Source organism: Dermacentor silvarum, chromosome 8 (genome assembly GCF_013339745.2).
Source record: "Dermacentor silvarum isolate Dsil-2018 chromosome 8, BIME_Dsil_1.4, whole genome shotgun sequence".
NCBI lineage: Eukaryota > Metazoa > Arthropoda > Arachnida > Ixodida > Ixodidae > Dermacentor > Dermacentor silvarum.
In genome coordinates, this window is record NC_051161.1 from 162374850 (window position 1) to 162400714 (window position 25865).

The 25865-nt window shown below is 47.4% G+C and overlaps 1 protein-coding gene across 1 annotated transcript in view; it reads right to left on the reverse strand.

The window, feature by feature from the left end:
• Positions 1 to 1240: 1240 nt before the first annotated feature.
• The window catches only part of LOC119461811 (chloride intracellular channel exc-4), a 54441-nt gene continuing 29816 nt past the window's right edge, over positions 1241 to 25865 (reverse strand). Inside the window, exons 4-5 of the mRNA XM_037723184.2 lie at positions 9176 to 9350; positions 1241 to 5281 (exon numbers count right to left, since the gene is read on the reverse strand). Of these exons, the coding sequence (XP_037579112.1) occupies positions 5058 to 5281; positions 9176 to 9350 (399 nt within the window). The 3' untranslated portion in view covers positions 1241 to 5057. The remainder of the gene's footprint in view (positions 5282 to 9175; positions 9351 to 25865) is intronic.

Genomic DNA, 25865 nt, shown 5'->3' on the forward strand with positions numbered 1-25865 from the left:
TGCGCGAAATACCTAGCCGCGGGCTTGAGCATTCGACTCTCGATGTGCTTAGTGGCGCAGTCCCAAGTGCCTATGCGCGAAATACCTAGCCGCGGGCTTGAGGATTTGACACTCGATGTGCTTAGTGGCGCAGTTCCAAGTGCCCATGCGCGAAATACCTAGACGCGGGCTCGAGGATTCGACGCTCGATGTGCTTAGTCGTGCAGTCCCAAGTGCCGATGCGCGAAATGCCTAGCCACTGGCTCGAGGAGGGGACGTTCGATGTGCTTAGTCGCAAATTCCAAAACATTGAGTGCTGAAAAGCTTAACTGCATGTCCGATCGGGGATTCTATGCAAAGGATATGGTCGCGAAGTCCGCGTCGCTGATGCTCGCAATGCTTAGCCGTGGGTGCCCACCAACGGAAGGATCGGCCACGCTACTGCAATGTCCGTGGAGCGCCCAAGGCAAAGCTGGCGCTTTGGCGCAAGTTTCACTTCGGTGGTCGCAGTAAGGCACAGAGTAGAATTGTAGCAATATTGTGCAAATGGCGCAGTTGGACCACCACTGGATTAGCAACACTAATTGTGCATGGTTCGCAACACTAACCTTGCACGATTAAATATTCTTGATTTTTAGGACACTTGTAATTTGTCCTCGAAACATTGTACAGGTAAATATTTGAGATTAAACGATACTAATCATTGCCATATAAAAAATCTGCGATGACGGATTAGCTTCAAGGATGTGAATCATAAGGAACCACAAGAGTGACAAGACAGAAATCGGAAGGACGAAACTTGACATATCGAGAGGTCAATTTCTTGTGCTGTGTTCGAACGAGTGGTACCCATGATTGTTATACATAATATATTAAGTACTGCACTGCAATAACGGCAGACACCACAGCCATATTTCCTTTTGGCATATTTAATATCTAGGAAACTGAAGCATACCTCATGATAAGACAATGTCTGCTTCCATGGCAGATGTCTTGAGGTGATGGCATTTGATTAACTTTACGAGTGTTTGTGGCAGTGCTTGCAGCTGACCGTCATGAATAAGAGATGGGAAGAAATTCCAACTTTACAAAACCCTTACCAGGCATTTAGGAAATGCGATGCTATTGCACAGTGAAGATATATATTCCCATATCTGCCACAGATATCTTTGCAATAATTAGATTTTCTTGTTCCAACACAGCTGAACAGACCAAACATGACTCAAGTGTCTGTCAAGGCCACATAAAAACAACAAGCTGGTAGAATTTTTGTGTGGAGTTTATTGTTGCATACAAGCATTACAAACTGCTCAGTGTGCAAAATCTTTTTTCCACGCACGCATACACACACACACACTCACGCATGAAAACAAAATTCAGGCTTCTATACAAGTATTTTTGAACAGCTTTAAAAGTTGTCCTCTGAATAAATCGTCAGAATTTATGCACGTGCCTTGCACAACAGCTTCTTGTAGTTTGGGCGTTAGCATGTCCTTTGACAAACAATTAACTTGCCACCATGCATTGCATGCATATTACATCCACAGAACGATGCCCAGTATCTTGCACACACAATTTGCTCACCTTGGAACACCTGCAAGCTTCCTGCATTGTGCCTCCAGTGTTGCACTTAGGTGAACCATGCTCGCATGTTAATCTGGTAAAGGGAAGCTATGAAGCTCGCAATGTCAGCCTATAGCAGCAACCTGAACGACGCTGCAACATCCTCGGCAGTGATCCTTGTGTAGTGGCACAATGACAGCAACACGCGTCCCCCATTCTGCTGCACACCTACAATCCTAGCCTAATATGCTAAAGTTGAAAAATGTTTAGCTTCTCTGCAACTTCCTTGAACCAATGCCTGCTTTCAGACGTGTTTTTTTAAAAAGTTCATCGAATAATGAATTGCAAAGGCGAAACATGGCATTAAGGGGCTCTACAAGCAAGATTTGAGGCACAATGCAAAGTTCTTCCAGTCATCAAACGTCCAGCACACCATGCCTAATCCAAATCAAAGCTCGGGCAGAACATCCAACAATGTGTCAACAAAGGCACACACATCAGTAACAAAAGCTAGGGAGGACATTTCAATGTGTGCATGACGAATGGCTGTTGCAATGCGTAAGGTTGTCGCACTTTTCACCTGAATACAATCGCCTAAATTGTGCAGTGATAATGCGGCATGTGTCAGTAAGCAAGCATGTCACATGTACAAGTTTTTTTTTTTCACTTCAGGAAAGTAATCTTTCTTTTTTTCAAAACGCTATTATTGTCTAGGATAACAAACATGGACGTGTCACCCGGAGCAGGGAGACACACAAGTCCTATGTACATGGGTGTATATCTACAACTAGTTATCTCTGCCGGTTTTCATAGAAAGGAAAAAAAGATAAAGGCACACAGCGGCTCACACAATGAAAAGCCTAATTTTGAAAGGTGGGCATGACAGAACCCACAAGGCAATGATGAGACGAATGGCGTGACCGACAAGGCCGGGACGCCCGGCGACAGTACAGAGGCTCGCCCCCATACAAAAGTGGCACTTCACGAAAATGTCCCAAGACCACTGGGAGTGGCCCCCTATGGTGTGCGTTAAAGGACATGGGAGCTCGATTCACGCATCAGCTCAGTGCACTCGGATGGCACATGGTATCATCAAAGTAGAAAACTGCCCAACGGGTCGTGCACTCTAAAGTAAGTTGGACAGGCTCTTCTGTCCTCAGGCTGACGTTTAATACACAGATGCCAGCTCCATCGCGGCAGTCTGGAGTGTCAAAGAGGCAGATGAAAGCTCTCCTAGACACAGGTTTAGTACAGCTCTCATGCGTTCTCTTTCCCATACGAAAGTAACCAGTAACCATTACGCAGCAGCTTAAGAAATATATGACGTACATTGGGAATCGCCTTTTCTTTCCAACATGTTCAGAACACTTCACAAGAGAACTGCATTAATAAAACAGCACAATGCTGCTGGATTTACATCTGCCAGGCTGCATTTCAGACTGCTGCGGTGTGCAGCTGCTTTGCATTAAGCACAGCTCTAGAAGATTCAAGGCTGCAACACCGAGGTTGATTTTTCACTACCTTGACAAGCAGAACCAGACCGCTGGACAGCAATGGACTATAGAACAGAAGGAACACCAAACATACTTTAAAAAATTCAAATATATTAACTAAATTTAAGGTTCACACGCCTTAGACAGAAAATGCCGACAAGCCAGCAAGGCAGCTATTGCTTGCTGTGCAAATTTTCACTGCAGGCTTCTCCAACCTTTAAATGGCTGACACATGCCAGCCACCTTGCTGATAAAACTCCCTCCCAACAGGAGAAACAAAAAATACAGAACAAGAACACTGACCAGTAAAAGCACAAATAAGGCGCCGGTTGAAAACAAAAGAGCAAAACACTAAAAGTAGAAAAAAACAAAACAGCAGCAGCTGACAAAAGTTCACTGGAAATTACCTGTGTGGACAGGTGGCATTGACTCTGTCCACTGTATAGTCAACTGCTAAGTTTACGAACCATGGGATGTGAGAAAACATTGAATTTCAGAGCAGCCTGCAAACGTAGGTAGTAATACCGCACAGCACAATGTTGTTCACACATACTAGTGGACGCTGGAAATGTAATACCGGGTTACATTCTGAGGATGCAGAGATATTCAGCTTTTTCTCGGACAGCGTAGTCCGTAAACTTTTGCGGCTAACTGTACCTCCAATACCTTCCTCTACAAGCACCCCTCTTCGATAGATTTTGTTTAAGGCTGGTTAAGTGAAAACGAGGAGCATGACAGTACGTAATCCAAACGTCAACAACACGTAGGCAACGCTAACTGTTGCCGAAGTCAAGAGCAGCAAAACGCTGAGGCGTGCGATGTAAACTTTTTGCTCAAGAAAGAACACAGCACCACACGTAGTTCCTTTCAGCGGAGCAACTGGTATATCACCCCCTTCATAACAGTTTGTGGCTGCGAAAGTGCAAGTCAATACAGTGAAACTTCGTTATAACAAAGTCGCATCGGACACAAAAGTACTTTTGTTATATCCAATAATTCATTAGAACCGTGATCGATATATCGAGCTTCAACTGCAGCATGCACTGGCTGCTACTACAGGCACTTATTCGCACAGCATGTCTTCATTATAGAACCAATATTCTTGCAAGGTAGCTAACTTTTCACCATGCAAACAACCACAGCTCCTTTTTCTTTCCGGATGTAATGTCTGCAGTACTGCAAAATGGTTGTTAGCCAGGTTTGTTGGCACAATGACACAACATAGGAAACAACGCAAAATCGGGACACAATATTAAGCAAGCAGATGACATGGGCCCTTAACACAGAACCCAAGTTTTCTGCTCCCTTAATTTTACGTCCTGTTTTTTGCGTTGTTTGCTACATTATGTCAACATTACTTCAGTGTACAAGAATGCAGCCACAGTAAACAGATGACATGAGCCCTTAACACAAAACCCATGTTGTCTGTTCCCTTAATCTTATGTCCCGTTTTTTGCGTTGTTTGCTACATTATGTCAACGAGCTTCAGTGTACAAGAATGTAGCCACAGATTTTTCTAGCAATACAAGTCAGTTCGGCCTATATCTTCAAAATATAGTACTGCGTTCTTTTCCAGAACGCAGAAATGCACGCCTGCATGTCGACCTTTCAATAGTACATGCAACGGGACATCTGCCAAGTTGGGACGCACGGACAACAGCCGCGAGAGATGTTTGACAACACAAAGCCAACCCACCTGCCACAGCCTCGTGGATTTTGCACCCACTCTGGAAGAACAGCCCCCCCACCATGCGAACGACACTGCAGAAGAGAGACGCTGGCTTCGCAAACTGCTTTACAGGCTTTGGTGCTCCTACAATTAAACGCACGAAATGCTGCTAGCTGTACCAGCACCAGTCAACACCGTCAATTCGGAGTACACAATAGGTCTGTCAATAGAAGCGACAACCAGTGACAATGCTGCTCCGATGACACAAGTACTGCTGGCCGTGTTTCGATGTGCTGCATCATCATCTCGCAAAGGATGGGCGGGAGAGGAGGAAGGACAAAAGGGTGGCCGCTTCAGTGGTGGTTGTTGAGCTCAGCCGGCAGGGACGTGGTGAAGGTGGGCGTCTCAAGCTCCTCGTGTTTATTCACCTTGGTGTTCTGCTGCAGCTTGTAGTGGTTGATGATGTCCTGGTCGGCAGGACACGACTGGGTGAACGCATCCAGCTGGTACATGTGACCCATGTAGCCCCACAGTGCCGACAGCATGCGCGGGATCTCGAAGTCCGCAAAGTACTTGCCTGCAAAGGGGACAACAGTCACTACTATGCTTGCCAGACAACACCTTTGCAACTGGCACTAGTGCACTGCATGGGCTTGAAATTTGGGCCCCCCTGCTTCACGAAGCCCGAGCCCAGCCCGGGCCCGTCATACCAGGCCTGGACCTGTAGTTCCAAGCCCGCCCTGGTCCTGTGTTACTAAGCCCGGGCCCGGCCCGGGCTTTCATTACTAAGCTTAACCAGGGCCCGCGTGTGCATGACCAGGCCTGTAAGTAAAAAAAAAAAAGAAAAAGTATTTTTTACATAGATTTTACCGTACGTGTCAACCTCACCTTCGCAAGGTCTTATCAGCTGCAGTGTATAAACAATAAAAGACCGAATCTTTGTTTCTCCTATGGGAACATCAGTAATCTGGCCCATTGCCTGTGCGGTTATTTTTCCGCTCATGCGCATGCATTTACCTTGATCGTATATGGTCTTCTAAGGTCATTCAGCATGTGAAAAAAAAAAGATATATATATATATATATATATATATAACATGCGAAGTCATGATCATACAGCATAAAATAAATGCACAAGTAGAAAGAGATGCCCCTTGCGTTAGCGCTAATATATTAGTATCGAGAGTGGTGTAATAGCGCAAATGCAAAAGCAGTAACAGAAATGGTTTGAAGGGCAGTTTTTGTATAATTTATTCCTCCTTAGACAGAAACAATATTAGTTTTTGTGGAAAAGAAAGAAAATTAGAACTTCATCTGTTTTCCTATTGTTTTTGCTAAGGCATACTAAGAGTCAGCTCTTTGCACGTGTCACTTCAGATTGGCAAAGAATGCTTTGAGCCATGCAATGCATAACATTCGCGTTTGCTCGAAGGCCCGACTTAGGCCCTTTAATGAGCAGACTCATGTCTGGCCTGGTCCCGGCCCAGGCGTGCCAAAAAACGCTTCTGACGGGCCGGGCCCGGGCTACCGGGTGGGCCCCCGGCCCGTGCAGTGCTCTAACTGGCACAGCTGAACTTAAATTTAAATTCACCGAATCAAACAGCTACTATCTGATTTTTCGAATACTCCGTATAGAGACCCATGCAGTGGTGCATAGGTTGTGCAAGCGAGCACCTCACTTCGTTGTTCTCGGGGGAAACGAGCCTATCGGGAGTCGGCAACTAAAGCTTTAGCTTAGTGACAAATTGCTGCACATCTATTCGTAGCAGTTGCATGACACTCAGAAAGCCGACAAAGTGCCTCGCAAATGAAAGCAAGTGTACAGGATGGCAACAAAGTTGTTGACAGCCGCCATCTACGCGAGACACAGTCTTCTTGCTCCCGACTCCGTTCGTAGACTCGACACTTGCAATTTTTTGTAGCTTTGAACAACTCCTCACAAGACTAGCTTTGGATTTGCACAGCACGCGCATATTTGTGATGCGACTAGTGCACTATAACCGCCCGGCACCCAGCTGCATACATTTGCGCCGACGGTGGATGGACGAGAAGTGGGGAAGGAGCGTCGTGTGAACTTGCAAACCTTACGATATCAGAATATTTGCCAGGTGGCAAATTGCATCAAACCCAACAACAAAAAGGTGCCCACTCTTTACCGTCGGCACTGACCGCGGTCAACTCCTACAGCAACAACGATAGCTAAGTGTGGAGTGGTGATCAAGTCACGCGATGTGCCATCTGGGCTGATTGGCCTTACGATAACCTATCTGCCCTAAACATGGGAAAGCCTTTCTGTACTATGGAGGAAAACAAAAGTTTCTATGCAATAAAGATTGCCATAAAACACAGGTCCACTGTGTCGTTCCACTGAAAACCTCATTGGTATTCAGCACAACATAATGCCACTATTTACCTTCAGAGCGAAAAAAAAAGCACTTGATTATATTCAACAGACATTCTATTGATAAATATTTTCCAGATCTTCATATATTAGAACTGAGCTGTAATCGGTACTGGCATACTAATTTGGACTTCCCTTTATTAAGAGTAGACCGTACTGTATATCTTGATTTCTACGTACCTAAGTTACTGATAATTTGCTACATTATTATGAAATGCCAAGCAAATGCAGCACCGTGTTTGCTTGCCCGAAATTTGTAAGCATAAAACTTCAGCATACATTTTCTGATATTCAACTCAATATTTGTCTGTTTTTCTTGATTCAATTTTATATTTGATTCAAAATCAACTATTTCGCATTCAGCATGCCCCTAGTTGCAAGTGCCAAAATCAATGTGATTATGAAGCATGCTGTATAGTGGGGTACTCGGGATTAATTTTGACATGGGGTTCTTTAATGCACACCTAAACCTTTGCACACAGGCATTTTTGCATTTCGCCATCGAAATTTGGCCACTGTGGTTGGGATAACTCAGCAGTGCAACGCCATGAGCTACCATGGTGGGTGTACAAAGTAGATGGCACAATTGCATGTCTTATTTATTACACAATTTATTACGTTAACCTGCATTCGCTCCACGAGCATTACAGTTCAATTAGTTTTTCCTCGCCAAATAGGCACCGGTCAAACACTGTACAATGCCATCAGTAGTGATTGGGATGTGGGCTAGTAGGCTGAGGTTCATTTTTTAGCTAAGCACCCGGGAGTGACGTGCCATAAAGCTGAACTCACTGCAGAAAGGTTCCTCCGATTGAAGACAGTGTACGTGACGCTACTGTGACCAGTGTTGCTGCTGAGAACATGACGAACAGGGGCACAGAATTGCATAGACTGATTCAGGTTCTTTTCAGTACAGATTCCTTCGTTTCACCTGCTTTATTGTTCATGTACAGTACCAGCTGTGACTGCCTGTACAAGGGAGCAGAGATCCAAACAACCTGACATTTGACCAGCCTTTATCCCTCGATCCAAATTCCACCAATTTTAAAACAACGCTCATTTATTAAGCATATAAAATGTAAAAAAAGCAACCTAGGAAGTGGCATTAGTGTCAGTGCTGGTTTATCTAGCTGCTCTTTAAACACCATGGGAATGGTGGGAACAATTTGCGAGATAAGCAGGAAGTGATCCTTGGAGGAGAGATTGGCCCATAAAAAAATTTCTTGCTTGGTATCCAGTTTTGTGTTCTTCGTGTTTTATTTGTGCTACACTAGCTTCAACATGTATCAACCAACTAACAAGAGAGCAAAACTAACAAGACAGCAATACAAGGCAAGTTTATTTCGAAGCCCATGTCTGGCCCCTGGACTGCACTACATGAAAGACGACTCGATCGCCACGCTTCGTAGCTTCGGTACTTTGAAGAGCCACTGCCTAGCTTCCTTAGTGGGCAAATTGGTGCAATGAGAAAGAAGGTGCCCTCAAGACTGTGCAATTTGAGATTGTTAGTGGCTCTTCTTCAAACGACGTATGCTTTGGCATTGTAGTAAAACAGGTTAGGCCTAGCAGCACCTTCGGCCCCTGCTTGGGACTCAGTGGATGGTGACGAGCTTGCTTGTGTGGTCATGCTGAAAACTGTTAGCCGGCCGGGCATTACGCAGCACAATGTTGCAGGAAGCTTCTGGCTAATGTGTTCGTTTCTTAAGCAAGGTGCATTTTTTCACTTTCCACATGTGGGTGGAAATAATAGCGCGTAGTGCAGTGCTGCACACACACATCACTGCAGCAAAGTATGTTGTATATGCCTCATCTTGACAGCACTTGCCGAAAATTTTGGCAGTCATAGCCGATAGGTTGTTACAGCCAAGTCCGTCCCAAGCAGAATTTGTTGCATTAATAATATAGCCAAATCTAACTTAGAATAGATTGTTATACCTGAAAGTGTGTTGTATGCACATCCGTTGCCCTCAGATGATACCAATAATACACTTAGGCAGCTTTGCTATTTTGTTTGATTGCGAGATATCTAGTAGAAGCTGTGTCAGACGCGCACGCAGGTCAACGAACTCACCAGCCACACGAATGTGCTGCAGGCGGGGCATGAGCTCGCAGTCAAAGCAGCACATGGTGTCGCCCGTGAGGAAGCGGTAGCCCCCCTTGCGCAGATGAGCATCGATGTTGCTCAGCTGGTTCAGCAGAGACTTCTTGGACTGCTCATCCCGACGCGTCAACATCAGCTTGAATTTCTGTGAACACACACAAGGCACAGTGCTCTTAGCTTGAGAAGCACAGAGTCCCAAAATGCAATGTGGCTGATGAGAAAAACATGCTGCCGTCTACTCCAGCCAAGTGCCCTGGTCGAACATGAAATGCAGTTGTCCCTCCCTACTTTAAACGGTATACTATGTTTTTGTACAAAAACGGAACGATGCTAGAACAAGAACTGCAGCTTGAATAAGTGGTGCTTGCTCCCCTTACTTGGCAAAAACAAGAGACAGAAATACACTTCATTGACAAAAAAACAAACAAAAAAAAACACTTCAAACTTGCACATAACAAAAGCTAAAGCACATTACATGTAATGGTTAGAAAGCTATTACAGAGGCAGAAGGAAGAGTGAGTGACTGAAAAGAAAAAAAAAAGAAAAAATAACAAAATATACTTAAATTGGAAGTAATATATTTATAATGACAATTGAAGTCTACACCAACTAAAAATGCCGCACGAAATTACACCAAAAAGGCCAGAATGAGTACATCAGCCTGGTCCCAGCTGTGACCACGAAAAAGAGTGCTCTGGTATACTTCCAAAGGCCCACACATTATGTAAACAGCTCACATCAGGGCAATTGAGGTCTACTGGCTCATACTCAGATCCCCATTATCCTTGATGACTTGCAGTTTTCGACAGTTGTGGAACATGACGCAATGTATGCAATAAAGGCCCTAGCAGGAGCACGATGCCTTGATTGCATCACCTTCACTAATCTAGAACAACATATTCAAAATCTTTGCTCCTATATTGGCTGTTCCCAACACACAGAGCTGCAATATTCTAATATTATCAGGGCTACATGCTCAACAAGCTCTCCTTGTTCACCAGGAATGCTCATAGCCGTTTGGGGCCGCTTTAACATACGTCAACCAATTTAGACTTGGCGAAAATCACCAAGCAATTTGGAAAATCGAGAGTGGATTCACCAAAAATGAAAAATATTTTTTCACAAGTGATCAAAAAAAAATGGCAACACGTTGCCCGCAGAGATACGTCTGCATGTGACCTGGTTAGCCTGTATTTTAACTGAAGCTGCAGTTCCCTGGAATCTACATCCCCTGACAACTTGAACCAGAGGTCAACTGTGCTCTGCTAGGCGAATAACTCCAGGTTTCCTTGCGACTGTCATTGTCCTGCATGCTCCTCGCGTCATCACGGCACTCGTCAGCGCAAAGTTGACACCATTTTTTGATTTTGCCCTATTCTGAGGGACAATTTCATACACCAGACAGTGGGGTTGCTTGGGAAACTGTAGCCATTGAATGCGTAAATTGACTAGGGTCAATTAACTAGGCTAGCGACTAAGCTAGCAAAAGGACGCTACTAGGTCGTCGACACCATTGACCCGTCGTGAAATCCTATGGTAAGCTTCGAGCGTGAAATCCTCAAAGCTTACCATATCAACATGCAAGGGGATAATTGCATCAGTTCTACCTCTATCTCACTGATGCAGAAGGAACTAAGTTTCCTATCGCACTTGCGTTAGCAACGTGGCCTTTTGCAATCAACATTAGTTTGTGTGTGGGTGTTGGCTTTGAGCTGCGCATGCTCACCTGGTTTTTCCTGCGAGACGGGGTTTTTCAATAAAGCACAGTTGTTAGTCCAGTCGTTGTGTGTGCCACGTCTCTTCTCTGTCCTTCGTCCTTTGGCTGGTTTTTACTATTCAGTACGTATGTACCAAATGACCCACATAGCTACTCTACCAGCATTGACCCAGCACGATACCGTATCTTTCGTTGCCAACTCACCAATATTTGTTTTTTCCAGCTGCCCGATAATTCAGAAAAGATTGCGGCCTCTTCGTGCAAGAAAAATACATTGGCAATTATTTGCATAAAAGGTTGAATTTCAATGTAACAAAGCAAATTGCTGATTTTACCGATTTTGTTATAAAAGTTCAACTGTATGTGAATGTGTCCACACTTTGCATAAAATTGTCAATGGGCACATGTCTACTACTGCACCCCTTGAATGTTAAGCCGTCTACTCCTTTTTTTTAAAATTGTAGTAGGTTTTCTTTCCATTTACTGTTGAGCTGTTGAACAGTTTCATTGGTACATTCCAGGAGTTGCTGCACGAATGATCTGTGAAAAGATTTGCCAGAAATCACATTCTGCGTTAGCCCTTTTCTGTATGTGACTGTACTCTTCTGTACCCATTCCTGCAATTCCCCAGTGTCATGAGATAGCAGCGTGTATAAATAAAAACAATTAAAACAATTGCAGCTTCTACAGTAACACTTGAACTTCAATCGAGATTCATGTTTTAGTACTGGAAATGATTGTGCGTATGTTCCCACAACTGAGATTTTGGCTTCAATGTGAATGGCGGGGCCTTTGTACATAATATTAATGAAATCTGCATGCATGAAACCTAATGCGCTGCTAATTGTATAATCATGTCTTAAAGGGGCCCTGATACACCTTTTAAAGTAATCATAGAATGGCCTCACAATTAAAGGATGTCACCTTGCAAATCTGCTGCAAAGAAGTTTCAAATCCTTGAAGTATAAGCCGAATTAGATGTAGCTATTGCACCGATGAGCAGCTCTCTGTCCACGTCTCCACTGGCAGCTACACAGGAGAGATGGCAAGGGTGCCACCCAACAGTTGAGCGTCTCACCAGTGAGAGGTCTCGTGGCGGTCGTGGCATCTACTCTACACCGCACACCACTGCTATCAGAGATAACACAGCTACGTGCAACTGTTGAGTACACCAGCAGTGCAAAGATGAAATGATTTTTCTGTTATGCGATTGCAGACATACATATTTTTAATGTATTTACATCACAGCTAGCAAGGATAGTACTGAAAACTTCCTCGAGATCACAAAATCAGTTATTAGCTGTTGGTGGGCTCCGCTGCTTACGATGATCACATTGCTTACGATGATGACATTGCGAAGGCAAGAGCAAGGAATTTTTCATCGTTTTTGATGCGAGATTGTAATTCCCTGTTGCATGCAGTGCAATAATATTTGGCTCGCATGCTCAGAGCCTCTTCTACAGATCGGCAACATTTTCTTACTGTGTTCAAAAGGTATTTCAAGGCCCCTTCAATATTTTACCTTGTACCTTTTTGTTTTGCTGTAGCACTTATATGCTGTAATCATCTTGGTTTGGTTTGTTACTGTTTATGTGCGTACTAGTCAGCCATTTATTTAGCGTACGTCCCCTCCCTATACAATACCCACCCACGAGGGCCTTTAATGATCTTCATAATAAAAATACTTTTGGGGCGAATCCATTTTTTTGGGCACTTGGAATGGCCTTACTGACCAATTCCATTTCGGAGCAGCGCTTGAAGAAGCCAAAATTCCTTCTGGAGCAGGAAAATGGTCTTTTGAAGCAGGTTTATGAAAGAAATTGCGAACACATGCGTATCCTGTACAGTGGGAAAGTAGTGTAAAAGCACTTAATAGTTGCTTCTGCATGAAGTCAACTTTTTGCACATGCGCTAACAGGCTCGGTCCACTTCCTTTAAGATTCGTCTTGATAGGCTAGTAATGAACAACAAATTATTCATTTACAATTCTGTGACTGATACCGTTAAAGAACTAAAGTCCTAGCATTCACCACAAACTCACTCGCTGTTATCCTGCCACGCTACACAGCCACATTCACACCAGCCTAAAGTCCCAATATGCGACAGCATTTCATTCTTTCTGGGAAACAAACGAAGCTATCTTCCTAAAAAAAGAGTTAATAGAAGCCATTGTAGATGACAGTTCTGCCGACACTGCAATATTTGCAGTCATGGCTTACTACTGACAAAGACACGCAAAAACTTTTGTCAAGTGACATGTTCAGCAGTTGGTCGCCGGGGCAGGGGGCAAAGTCAGCATCCTCTGACTCGTTGCTATTCGATGTATCGATAAGATCAGCCGCAGAGGCAACGGAATCGCGACATCTGCGATCTCCCAAGTACGTTTAAAAATCACCGCCTCGCGGGAAAAAAGTGAACAGCTTAGAAAAGTAAAATATAGTTATCCTTCACATCCGATAGCACAGTATGTCTGTGAGCGGCGCGGAAGGTCTCGAAAGCGGCGCTTCAAAACATCGACAGAGGGCTAACCATGCCCAATGAGCGCGGTATGGAAAGAGTTACGTAGCAGTATCCTTCCTGACTTCAACTTTTCCTGTATGCCTTCAACCGATGTCACATCTGAGGGCATTTTGGCCCTGATTGACAATACCAAGGTCTCCAGTGCTCCCGGTCAAGATAACATTTCCGCTGAAGTCTTCAAAAGCACTAAGGTACTTACTAGTAAATTGCTTTTCGCACTCTATAACTACCAGTACAATTCCTAACGACTGGAAGTTAAGCAAGGTTGTCCCGGTTTTCAAAAGCAGCGACAGAACTGATCTTCGAATTATCACCCAATATCACTCCCCTCTATTGCCTGCAAACTTCTTGAACACATAATCTATTCTCATGTTGCCTCTCATCTTGAAGCGACCTCTTTCCTTTTCAGTAATCAGCATGGCTTCCGACCAGGACACTCATGTGAAACTCAACTCTTTGAATTCACTGCTGACCTCCATTTAAACCTTGATTCTCTCTTCCAAACTGATGTAATTTACCTACACTTTTCGAAAGCCTTTGACCTGGTACCTCATGAATGGCTAATGATCAAAGTAAATAGCTTATGTCTCCATCCACTAGTCATGTCCTGGATCCAGTGCTTCCTAATGGCCGATCACAGTTCAGAGTTATTGGGCACCGTCACTCTACAGTCAACGAAGTGTTATTTGGAGTACCGCAACGTTCAGTCCTCTGACTCTTTAACTTGTTCTCAATTTTCATTAATGATCGCCCTTGTAGTATTTCGTCATCCATCTGGCTTGGCGGATTACTGCGTGCTGTACCGCCGTATAAACTCATATACCGTATTTTCCAGTCTAAGTTGTAGCTTTGTATAAGTCACACCCCCCTTAAAATGACAGTTAAAAAAATAAAAAAGTTGCACCAGTGTATAAGACGCACCTGTTTGTTTGGTAAGCGATTTAAAAATAAAAATTACAGTGGCATTTCACTTCGCAAACGCGGGCCACGTGCAAGCGTATGGGTGCCTCTCCTATATAATTGCGATAGCATTGATATGGGCACTCCAGGCGCATTTCTGCCTTCGTGGTCGCCGCGATGTTCGGTATAAAGTCGAAGGGCGATAGCATCGTCCCCGCGCACCGTATGCTGTATGTGTGAGTGAAAGTGTGCGACGGTGTGCCAAATTGCACACGTGGGAGGAAAGCCGGAAGGCAGCGCGGGAGGGAGAGAGGGTGGCTTGTACTCTGGTAGCAACTGCGTAGTTTGGACAGCGGCGTGCACCGGATCTTGAAAGCGATCTGCAGATGCGAAAACTTCGGGGTTGGTTGACTCGCGGTCGGCCTCCCGCCTCTTGCATTGCTGCTCTGTCTTTCTCGCACGGCGCTCGGGAACTCGATCACGAGAAGAACCTGGTACCTCCATTGCGCGCACAGAACTTGTAGCAATTAAGTGGCAGAGGAGGTAAACCTAGCGCGCTTCGCGTAGCCATAGCCTTCCATCAGATTTTGACTGCAGTTTTTCTGGAAGGAAAAAAAATTAAAATCTAGCCCGTTCTATAAGATGCACAGCTGAAAAATTCAGAAAAAATATGCGACTTATACACCGGAAAATACGGTAATGATCAGTTGCTTTTACAGCGTGGCTTCACAATTGAAAAATGGTGCACCGAGTGGCCCATGCAGCTAAACGTAAAAAAATGTAAGTTCATGCATGTATCGCGGAAACACTCGTGTCATACTCTTACTCTTTGCATTCCCTTCCTATTGAGTTGGTTCAATCATACAGGTACCTTGGCATTACTATCACTAGCAAGCTTACATGGTCAGAATATATCAGTAATCTGGTTACTGCCACTAATGGATCCCTGGGATTCATAAGATAGTCACTATCATCAACAACCCTGTGATCTAAACTGGAATTCGCGTTGGCAATACGGAATCCTCATCAAGTGTACCTTGCTGAACTACGTGAAGCCGTCCAAAACTGCGCAGCCCGGTTTATTGCATCCCAGTACGACTATCGGCTAAGTGTTAGAAACATCAAATCATCCCTCCACATCCAATCATTAGCACATCGCCGCAGAATCTGTCGCGTATGCCTCTATCAAAAGCTTCATTACACTTTCCCACATTTATGCGACACCGTTCTTTTGCCACCCAACCATACTTCACGCAGTCTCTCAAACAACCTGTCTTCAACGTTTTTACGGCTCTACTAAATCTTTCAACAACTCTTTCTTGCCGGTACCTATTGCAGAATGGAATAATTTACCTGGCCACGTCGTAATCGAACGTAACCCTACCAAGTTTCGAAATATACTAACAAACTTTTCGAGTATTGATGCTTAACGTATTTGACTTAATTTTGCTGTTTTGCACCTTTTTTTTTAGTGCATTGGTTATTACTTCGTGTGTTTGACTGTCATTGCATTACACCTTCTTTACCCTTCTAAATGTTATTGTTTTTACTTCAGTCATGACTGTTTCAACGTTCCCTTTTCTTATGTACAGTGGAATCTCGATGATACGATCACGGCTAATACGAATTTCCGGATGATACGAATTTTTCTGTGGTCCCGGCCGAGCCCCGTTAGTTTGCAATGTGTTAGAGAACGGTTGTTACGATTTGATTTTCGACCAGCGTCGGTTGATACGAATAAACGCCGCCCCACCGACGGCCGCGAAAGAGAACAGCGCGCAGGCACGCGCTTTCTCCCTTTCTCTTTTGGTGCGGAGGCGCGGACGCGGCGCCGGACAGCGCGGAGGCCGCGACTGGGCGCAAAGAGTTTGAAGCGCACTTTTGTGGCTTTTCCTCCTTTTCCGCATGCCATCGGCCGGAGAGAGTGGCTGCTGTGCTTTGGGCCGCGTTCTTTGTGTTTGCGCCATTTTGCCTAGTCGCAGCGAGCTATGTCTACCGAGATACGATCTCGGCTGATTCGCGCGGCCGTACGCCGAGGCGCGGGAGCCTCCTGTTGCCGCGTCTTCCGTTGACTGCGTTATCGGTGCCGATGGCACAGGGCGATTGTCTGTTTCGCTGCCGGAGTCACACGGTGCAAGGTAGCGCGGCACGTTCAGTTGGGTGCTCCTCCGCTTCTCCCACTAATCGCCGTATTTTTCTTGCTGTAGGATCTTTGCGCTTCCGTATTCCGAAGAGTGCTTCGTCCAAAATTTCTTCTCCAACGAGCGACGATCCATCACTAACCTGGGAGCTCTCAGTAATCCGAATTCTGCATGTCAGGTGAAGACGCCGGCGTGGTTTACAAAGCAGACAACTGCCGTTGCCATCTTGCCCCTGTCACAGCAGCAACCAATGGAGACGCCTTTCAGCACAGCAGCCAATCGGAGGCCCGCTTTCATCGGAGGGCCCGTGTGACTACCTATCGCAGACCCACGCTTCTTTTGTGTTTGTGCGTTTGTTACAAGATAGCGACGACGGACGAATTGAGAAGCGGAACGACGAAACTTTGAGCTTTCACACGATACCAAGATAGCGGCGCTCGGTGGCGGGAAATACGAGATATGTCTGCGTGAACTGCAGTGATTTTGCGCGATTTAAAGCTGTTTTCTCACCCTGCGCACTGAAGAATTAGTCTTTTTTGGGCACTTTTAGTGCGCTTTCAGCCAAACCATTTTGATACAGCGTAGATTAGGCGTTGCAGATACCGAAATGCGTGGTTTTCAAAAATAGATTTTTCTCGCGATTTTCACGATCTGATCCCCGCGTCCCCCCTTAATTTGGCTAGTTTTAATGGCATTTCGATGATACGAACTTCGGCTAATACGAATATTTTTCATGACCCCGTCAGATTCGTATCATCGAGACTCCACTGTAATACCCCAACAGGTGCCTTAAGGGTCCATAAATGATGATGATTAAAAATGAGATTACTTTGTTGCAGTCCTCACTGTTGACCGTGATGAAGTAGTGCCTGAAGGTGTCCTTAAAGCACTTCAGTGGCTTAGAAAGACACAGTAGCACATGAACGGGCTAAGTAGAGACTTCGGAGATGTTACAACCTTTTACCAAACCTCACTGCCATAAACATATCCTTGTGAGGCAGCATTCCAAGAAATAAAAAGGTATGTTGAAAATGCAGTGTGTAATATTGACACGTATACATGTTTATCTTTCACCGGTGGCCGCTTTCCACCGGCTAACAAATGTTAAACGTTATCGCTCGGCGCAGGACGCGCCTGTATCGGAAGTCTCTAGAACGTTATCGATGCTTCTTTCCATTGCCTGTTTTCACCGACGCTTCTGTTATCTGATTGCATGACTGAGGCGAATTGTCTAGAACTTTCTGGAAGACACGCGGGCATCAGGGATTAATCTAGAACCTTCGATGACTCAGGTATAAAAGCCGACGCGCTTCGCCGCTGATCAGATTTTCGACGATCGCCGACTGTGTTCGCCGCTATCGTTGTGCTTTGAGTGTACCTTGATTTTGTGGGCACAGGTTCGCCCAATAAACAACCAGTTTCGTCGTACACAGTTTTACGACTGTTTTCTTCAGCGTCACTACTACGTGACATCTGGTGGAGGTGCTAGTGCGTTCATGCAGCGAACGCCCCCGCAAAGCCGCGATCCAAGCCCGAAACCGGAGGACAACGCCAACGTCACCAAGGACCAGCGAGCTAGCCGTAGGCAGCAAGGACTTCTGCCGGAGTACGGACTTCTTCCCGAGAAGACCACAGCGATCAAGGCCAAGTCAACGACCTCAATGGCAGCCCCAGCGTCCCCCATCCTGCTGCAACAACCTCGGGAGCCCCCGACCTTCCGTGGATCATCGGCTGAAGACCCTGAAACCTGGCTGGAGACATACGAGCGGACCGCGACTTTCAACAAATGGAGCGACGACGACAAGCTACGCCATGTCTATTTTTCGTTGGATGACGCTGCTCGGACCTGGTTTGAGAACAGAGAGACCACCCTGGCTACGTGGGACCTCTTTCGTGAAAACTTCGTGAGGACCTTCACGAGTGTCGTACGAAAGGAGAGGGCAGAGGTTCTCCTAGAAACCAGAGTGCAATTGCCGAACGAGAACATCGCGATCTTCACGGAGGAGATGACTCGCCTCTTCCGCCACGCCGACCCCAACATGTCTGAAGAAAAGAAAGTTCGGTTCTTGATGCGGGGCGTCAAAGACCAACTATTCGCCGGATTGATGCGCAACCCGCCCAAGACTGTCGCCGAATTTCTTTCCGAGGCTACAACGATCGAGAAGACGCTTGAAATGCGCGTCAGGCAATACAACCGCCGTGCCCTGACCAACTACGCCGACGCTCAAGCGCTAGGCGCCGACGACCTGCGCGAGACCATCAGAGCGGTCGTTCGCGAGGAGCTGCATAAGCTCTTTCCCAGGTCGCAGCCTCACGTGGCATCTATCGCCGACGTCGTCAAAGACGAAGTTCCGCGCTCACTTGGAGTTCACGATGTGCAGCCACAATCGCCGCAACCCCAGCCAGAAGCGCTGACCTACGCCGCCGTCGCCCGTCGTCAAGGCCCCCCTCCGCGCTCGCGCCAGGGCCCCGTAACGCCGCAGTTCCGTCGTCCACCGCCGCCGCCGCCAGCACGCCCGCCCGTCGCCCAGCGCAGCTACCAGAGGAAGACGGACATTTGGCGCGCTCCCGACCACCGCCCGCTCTGCTATCACTGCGGGGAAGCCGGCCATGTCTACCGCCGATGCCCATACCGCGAAATGGGCCTACGAGGGTTCCCCGTCAACGCGCCGCGTCCCGATCGAGGTGAACGACCGCGCGACATCGCCGACTACCTCGCCGGAGCCCAGTGGCAACCACGACGGCCCTCACGCTCGCCGTCCCCGGGCCGCTACATCTCGCCGCATCGCCGTCAGTACACCGGTCCCAACCGGGGCCGATCTCCGAGCCCTTACCCGGGAAACTAAAGGCAGCAACCGATGGAGGTGCGGTTGCTGTACGACGCAATGCCGAAGATCCTCCGACGCCGCCGCCGACGACGATTCGCGATTCATCACGACGAGATATCAGCACGCCGCCTAGCAACAGCCTTGACAACACTTCGCCGCCGAAAGAAGACCTTCCGACGCGACGTAGCAGCAGCAGAGCAAGCCGACGCAGCCGTGATCCGACGCCACGAATTAACCGCAACGCCAGACGCCGGTCTACCGATCTAGACGTTCTCATCGATGGCCATAACGTCACCGCTCTCGTCGACACTGGAGCCGACTATTCCGTCTTCAGTGGCCCGTTCGCCGCCAAGTTGAAGAAGGTGAAAACAGCCTGGCAAGGACCCGATATCCGGACAGCGGGAGGCCACCTAATAACGCCGACTGGAATCTGCACAGCGCGAGTCACGGTAAACAACCGCACTTACCCGGCGAGCTTCGTAATCCTGCAGCACTGCTCCAGGGATGTAATCCTAGGCATGGACTTTCTAAATCAACACGGTGCAGTCATCGACTTAAGGTCCAAGTCGATAACGCTTTCAACGCACAACGCGATACCACCGGATACAAACATAAGTTACCATGCCTTGAATGTGCTTGAAGAACAAGTCACCGTTCCGCCTCGCTCCAGCGTAATGATTTCCGTCGGTACCGAAGTGCCTGCAGACATGGAGGGCGTCATCGAGGGCGATCATCACTTACTGCTCGAACGTGAAATTTGCGTCGCTAGAGGCATAGCTGAGCTACGTGCAGGGAAAGCAAGGGTGATGCTCACGAACTTCAGCCCCGAATACAAGCACATTAACAAAGGCACCACGGTCGCCTACATCGACGAAATAGTACAAGCGAGCAGTGCGTTCGCCTTCACGGATTCCAGTGCACCTGCAACGACGACTATAGTACCTGAACCAACTTTCGACGTCAATCAGAACCTTCCCAGGCACAAGAGAGAACAACTAAAGGCTCTGCTCATGCAATACGAGGACTGCTTCTCGTCGTCGTCAAAAGTTCGACAAACCCCTGTCGCCAAGCACCGCATCATAACCGACGAAAATGTCCGGCCACTCCGTCAGAGCCCGTACCGAGTTTCGGCGCGCGAACGCGAGGCCATAAGGCGACAAGTCGACGAAATGCTACGGGATGACATCATCCAGCCGTCCAAGAGTCCGTGGGCGTCCCCCGTGGTGTTAGTGAAGAAGAAGGATGGAACCCTACGTTTCTGCGTCGATTATCGTCGCCTCAACAAAATCACGAAGAAGGACGTATACCCCCTCCCACGGATTGACGACGCCTTGGATCGACTCTACAACGCAAAGTATTTTTCGTCGATGGACCTCAAAACCGGCTACTGGCAAATCGAAGTCGACGAGAGGGACCGGGAGAAGACTGCGTTTATAACACCAGACGGACTGTTCGAGTTCAAGGTCATGCCGTTTGGTCTTTGCTCGGCGCCTGCCACTTTCCAACGTGTCATGGATACAGTACTGGCAGGCTTGAAGTGGCAGACTTGCCTCGTCTATTTGGACGACGTCGTTGTGTTTGCCTCAAGCTTCGAGGAACACCTCCGGCGCCTTGAAACAGTTCTTCAAGCAATCAAGACCTCCGGACTCACGTTGAAGCCAGAAAAGTGCCGCTTCGCATATGAGGAGCTCTTGTTTTTGGGCCACGTCATCAACAAGTCAGGAGTGCGCCCCGACCCTCTGAAAACTGCGGCCATCTCCAACTTTCCTCCGCCCGCTGACAAGAAGGCAGTGCGTAGATTTCTTGGACTGTGCGCCTATTACAGGCGCTTCGTCAAGAATTTTTCACGGATCGCTGAGCCACTAACGTATCTCACGAAGGCCGACGTCGAGTTCAAGTGGGAGACGCCGCAAGTCGAAGCATTTGAAGAACTGAAGCGACGCCTGCAATCGCCGCCAATACTTGCGCATTTCGACGAAAATGCCGATACCGAAGTCCACACCGACGCAAGCAGCGTAGGACTCGGCGCCGTGCTTGTGCAGAGGACTGATGGACTAGAAAGGGTTGTAAGTTACGCTAGCCGGTCGCTATCGAAGGCGGAAGCAAATTATTCCACAACAGAAAAGGAGTGCCTCGCCATCATCTGGGCTACATCAAAATTTCGCCCCTACCTCTATGGCAGGCCCTTCAAAGTTGTAAGCGACCACCACGCCTTGTGTTGGCTAGCTAACTTGAAGGATCCTTCAGGTCGCCTCGCACGATGGAGCCTGAGACTTCAAGCATTCGACATCACCGTCGTTTACAAATCCGGGCGAAAGCACGCTGACGCCGATTGTTTGTCTCGCGCCCCCGTCGAACCGCCGCCACAAGACGACCAGGATGACGACGCTTTCTTGGGACCCATCAGTGCCGACGAATTCGCCGAACAACAGCGAGCCGACCCAGAACTAAGGAGCCTTGTAGACTACCTGGAAGGCAAGACCGTCATTGTGCCGAAGGCGTTCAGGCGAGGATTAGCGTCGTTCTTCTTGCAAAACGACATTCTCCTAAAGAAGAACTTCTCGCCTCTCCGAGCCAACTATCTCCTCGTGGTACCCTCAGCATTGCGTCCAGAGGTTCTGCAAGCTCTCCATGACGACCCTACGGCTGGACATCTCGGTTTTTCCCGCACTCTCGCGAGGATACAAGAAAAATACTACTGGCCTCGCCTCTCTGCTGACGTCGCCCATTACGTAAGGACATGCCGAGACTGTCAGCGACGCAAAACACCGCCGACAAGGCCAGCCGGGCTTCTACAGCCGATCGAGCCACCTCGCCGACCGTTCCAGCAGATCGGGATGGACTTACTGGGGCCTTTTCCGACGTCGACGTCCGGGAATAAATGGATCATCGTAGCTACGGACTACCTCACCCGCTACGCCGAAACAAAAGCCTTGCCCAAAGGCAGTGCCGACGAGGTAGCCCGATTCTTCGTTGAGAACATCCTCCTGCGTCACGGTGCCCCGGAAGTCCTCATCACCGACAGAGGTACGGCCTTCACGGCTGAACTAACTCAAGCCATCCTGCGATACAGCCAGACAAGCCATCGCCGCACCACCGCCTACCACCCGCAGACGAATGGCCTCACCGAGCGCCTAAATAAGACCATCGCCGACATGCTGGCAATGTACGTCGACGTCGAACACAAGACGTGGGATGCCATCCTTCCGTACGTGACCTTCGCATATAACACGGCCGTGCAAGAAACGACGCACATGGCGCCGTTCAACCTGGTCTACGGAAGGAACCCGGCAACGACGCTTGACGCCATGCTACCAGACGTCGCTGACGAAGAAAATCTCGACGTTGCCACCTATTTGCAGCGTGCCGAAGAAGGTCGACAGCTCGCCCGCCTGCGCATCAAGAACCAGCAGAGAACCGACAGCCGACACTACAATCTTCGACGACGCTACGTCGAGTACCAGCCCGGAGACCGTGTTTGGGTCTGGACTCCGATACGCCGACGAGGACTTAGCGAGAAACTATTACGTCGCTATTTCGGACCATATAAGATCATCCGACGTATTGGTGCACTGGACTATGAGGTCGTGCCAGACGGCATTTCGCAATCACAGCGGCGCCGTGCACGACCCGAAGTCATCCATGTGGTGCGTCTTAAGCCTTTCTACGCCCGCTGACGAACTTAGGTACTTTGTTACTTTATTTTTTTTTCTTCTTTATTACGCGTGGTTTTGTTTACGCTTTCACATTTGTTTGTAGCATCGGGACGATGCTTTTTAAGGGGAGGGTATTGACACGTATACATGTTTATCTTTCACCGGTGGCCGCTTTCCACCGGCTAACAAATGTTAAACGTTATCGCTCGGCGCAGGACGCGCCTGTATCGGAAGTCTCTAGAACGTTATCGATGCTTCTTTCCATTGCCTGTTTTCACCGACGCTTCTGTTATCTGATTGCATGACTGAGGCGAATTGTCTAGAACTTTCTGGAAGACACGCGGGCATCAGGGATTAATCTAGAACCTTCGATGACTCAGGTATAAAAGCCGACGCGCTTCGCCGCTGATCAGATTTTCGACGATCGCCGACTGTGTTCGCCGCTATCGTTGTGCTTTGAGTGTACCTTGATTTTGTGGGCACAGGTTCGCCCAATAAACAACCAGTTTCGTCGTACACAGTTTTACGACTGTTTTCTTCAGCGTCACTACTACGTGACAATATGCACTTCTGCACTTTACCTATGTAATGGTATTGGTAATTTTAACATTATTTTTATGTGATAACACCGAAATTAAATCCAAATGGAACAGCTCCTGTAATTTATATGTAAATTTGATGAAAATACTACTCTGGCTATGCAAATAAAATTTCATGACGCTGTAGAGTCTGCAAGTGTATAACAAAAGTTTTTGTAATTTAACAATTATGGTACATGTTTAATTAACCTAAATGATTGTATTTGAAGACAACTCTATTTAGCTTCAAGAGCGCTTCTGTCCCCAGTTATTCATCAAACGACACAGGCTAATTTTGCTTTCACAGGCATTGTTTTTACACAAAGACAAACCCCCCTGTGAAATGGCTTACTGCGGGGCAAAGCGTGAAGCAAGTCTTGCCTTTGCCAGCTGAGAGCAGGAGCGCAGCTGTTCCCGTACTTGCACAATTTTAACGCGCACCTTTTACTGCAATAGCAATTATACGGACACTTCAATCGGACTTCTGCCGTCGGCGTCGCCGTGAGGTTCCGTATAAAGTCCAAGGGCGATAAAATCGTCGCCGCGTGCCATATGCGCGAGGGACGCGCGCTATTACGGCGAGTGAATGCACGGCGGAAAGCAAACGCGACCGTCGCGTGAAAGGCCGTGGGGGTATGGGAGGGAGGGACGTGGGGCGACGCTGTGCTCGAGCACCAAAGGCGTATCTTGCAACCGGGCGTAAGGGGAACTTGCCACTCAATCTCCCACGTGAAAGCAAGAAAGCGGGAGGGCAGCGTGGGAGGGAGGGGGGGGGGGGGGGGCACAGCTTCTGTCTGCCAACAACTGTGCTCGTACTTTGCCCAGCTGTAGCGGTCGCCCGCGCCGTCTCTTATCTCCACACGGCTCTGACCTTTGTATGCGCTGTGCAGTCCGCTGTGCCGCTCAGTTTCTGTCGAAGCGATAGACCGCATGAACCTTCGCTCGCTGCGCTTGCTGCCAGCGTTTTGACAGTCATCTGCGGTTATTCAGTGTCATCTATTCATGTTTGCTTGTGCGTGCTGACACCACACTTGTTAATTCAGTTAGTAAGCGAATGTGCCCAAGTTTATGCAGCCGATAAAACTACTATCCCTACTCCGAATAGCTCTCTACTAATTTGCTATCGCAATTGATGCTTCGCCTTTCGGGCGAAACTGCGACATTTTTTTAAATAAGGAGTGCCCTTAAATTTGCATGCGCGTTAAAATCGTAACTAATTCTGTCAAAATCAAAAACGAAGCCAATTCTTAGTATGAAAAGAAAAGCTCACGCAAAGCATCGCAAGCTACGATGCCATCAAACTGATGTTTCTTATGCCATGGATTGCGATCGCCATTTTCCAGTTTGCTGCAAGTGTGGCATTTCTAATGCCTTAACTGGAACTGAAGATAACTTTCTGTGGTTGGTAGGCTGCGAAAAGGAGGTGTTGTCGGACTCAGATAGCGACTAGCCGCTAAGATTCAGTAGTGTGTGTGCCTTTCAGATTCTGTGTGCCTTTGTATGTTCCATAAAGTTTGTTTCAACACAGCACACGTCAACTCGGGTTTCGTTACTTGATCTGTGCAGTAATATCGGCACCAAGTGCCAAGTTTTTTAATATTTGGGTGGCAATATCACTGCACGTTACAATTAGGGGTGCAGTAGAATCGGGCAAATACGGTATCAGCTTTGCCTGGGTTCTATACTGGCTTGCTGCAAAACCCCTGTAACATGCAGTCTGTGTTACTCCCACCTCTGACTGCAAAGTTAGTGCATAGAGAGTCAATTCTGACAATTCACGCAGTACCTTTTTTTGGTCTTGCAGTGGACTGCAAGAAAGTCCGAATAATTGGGCAGTAAGAACAAAAAGGAAACCTTCACAGTGATGCTATTGCGAACTTCTGATTTGGAGCAATTTTTGGAGCATCAGAAATTTCATTTTGGAGTACTTTGGAGCAGTCAATTTGGCATTTCGGAGCAGCTAATTTTTCACATCCTGAAGCATTTTGAAAAAGCGAGTTGCAATTTACATTCAAAGACCTGAATAATCTGTACGTTCTTACGGGAAGCTTAATTGGTAAACATTTCCATCCATTCGGTATACCCAGAAACGGAAATGATGGACACGTGTCATTGGCGGCATGCAGCTATTATGATCACATGTCATGCTGCGCTTCAAACAAGCTACAGTAGAACCCTGCTGTTACGTTCCCAGGTGCTGCGTTTTTCCCGGCTGTTACGTCGTTTTCAGCCAGTCCCGGCATAGCTCCCATAGGACCCAATGCATTGGTAACCCCGCTGTTGCATCGCAAATGTGGGAGCATTCCCGCATCATACCTTA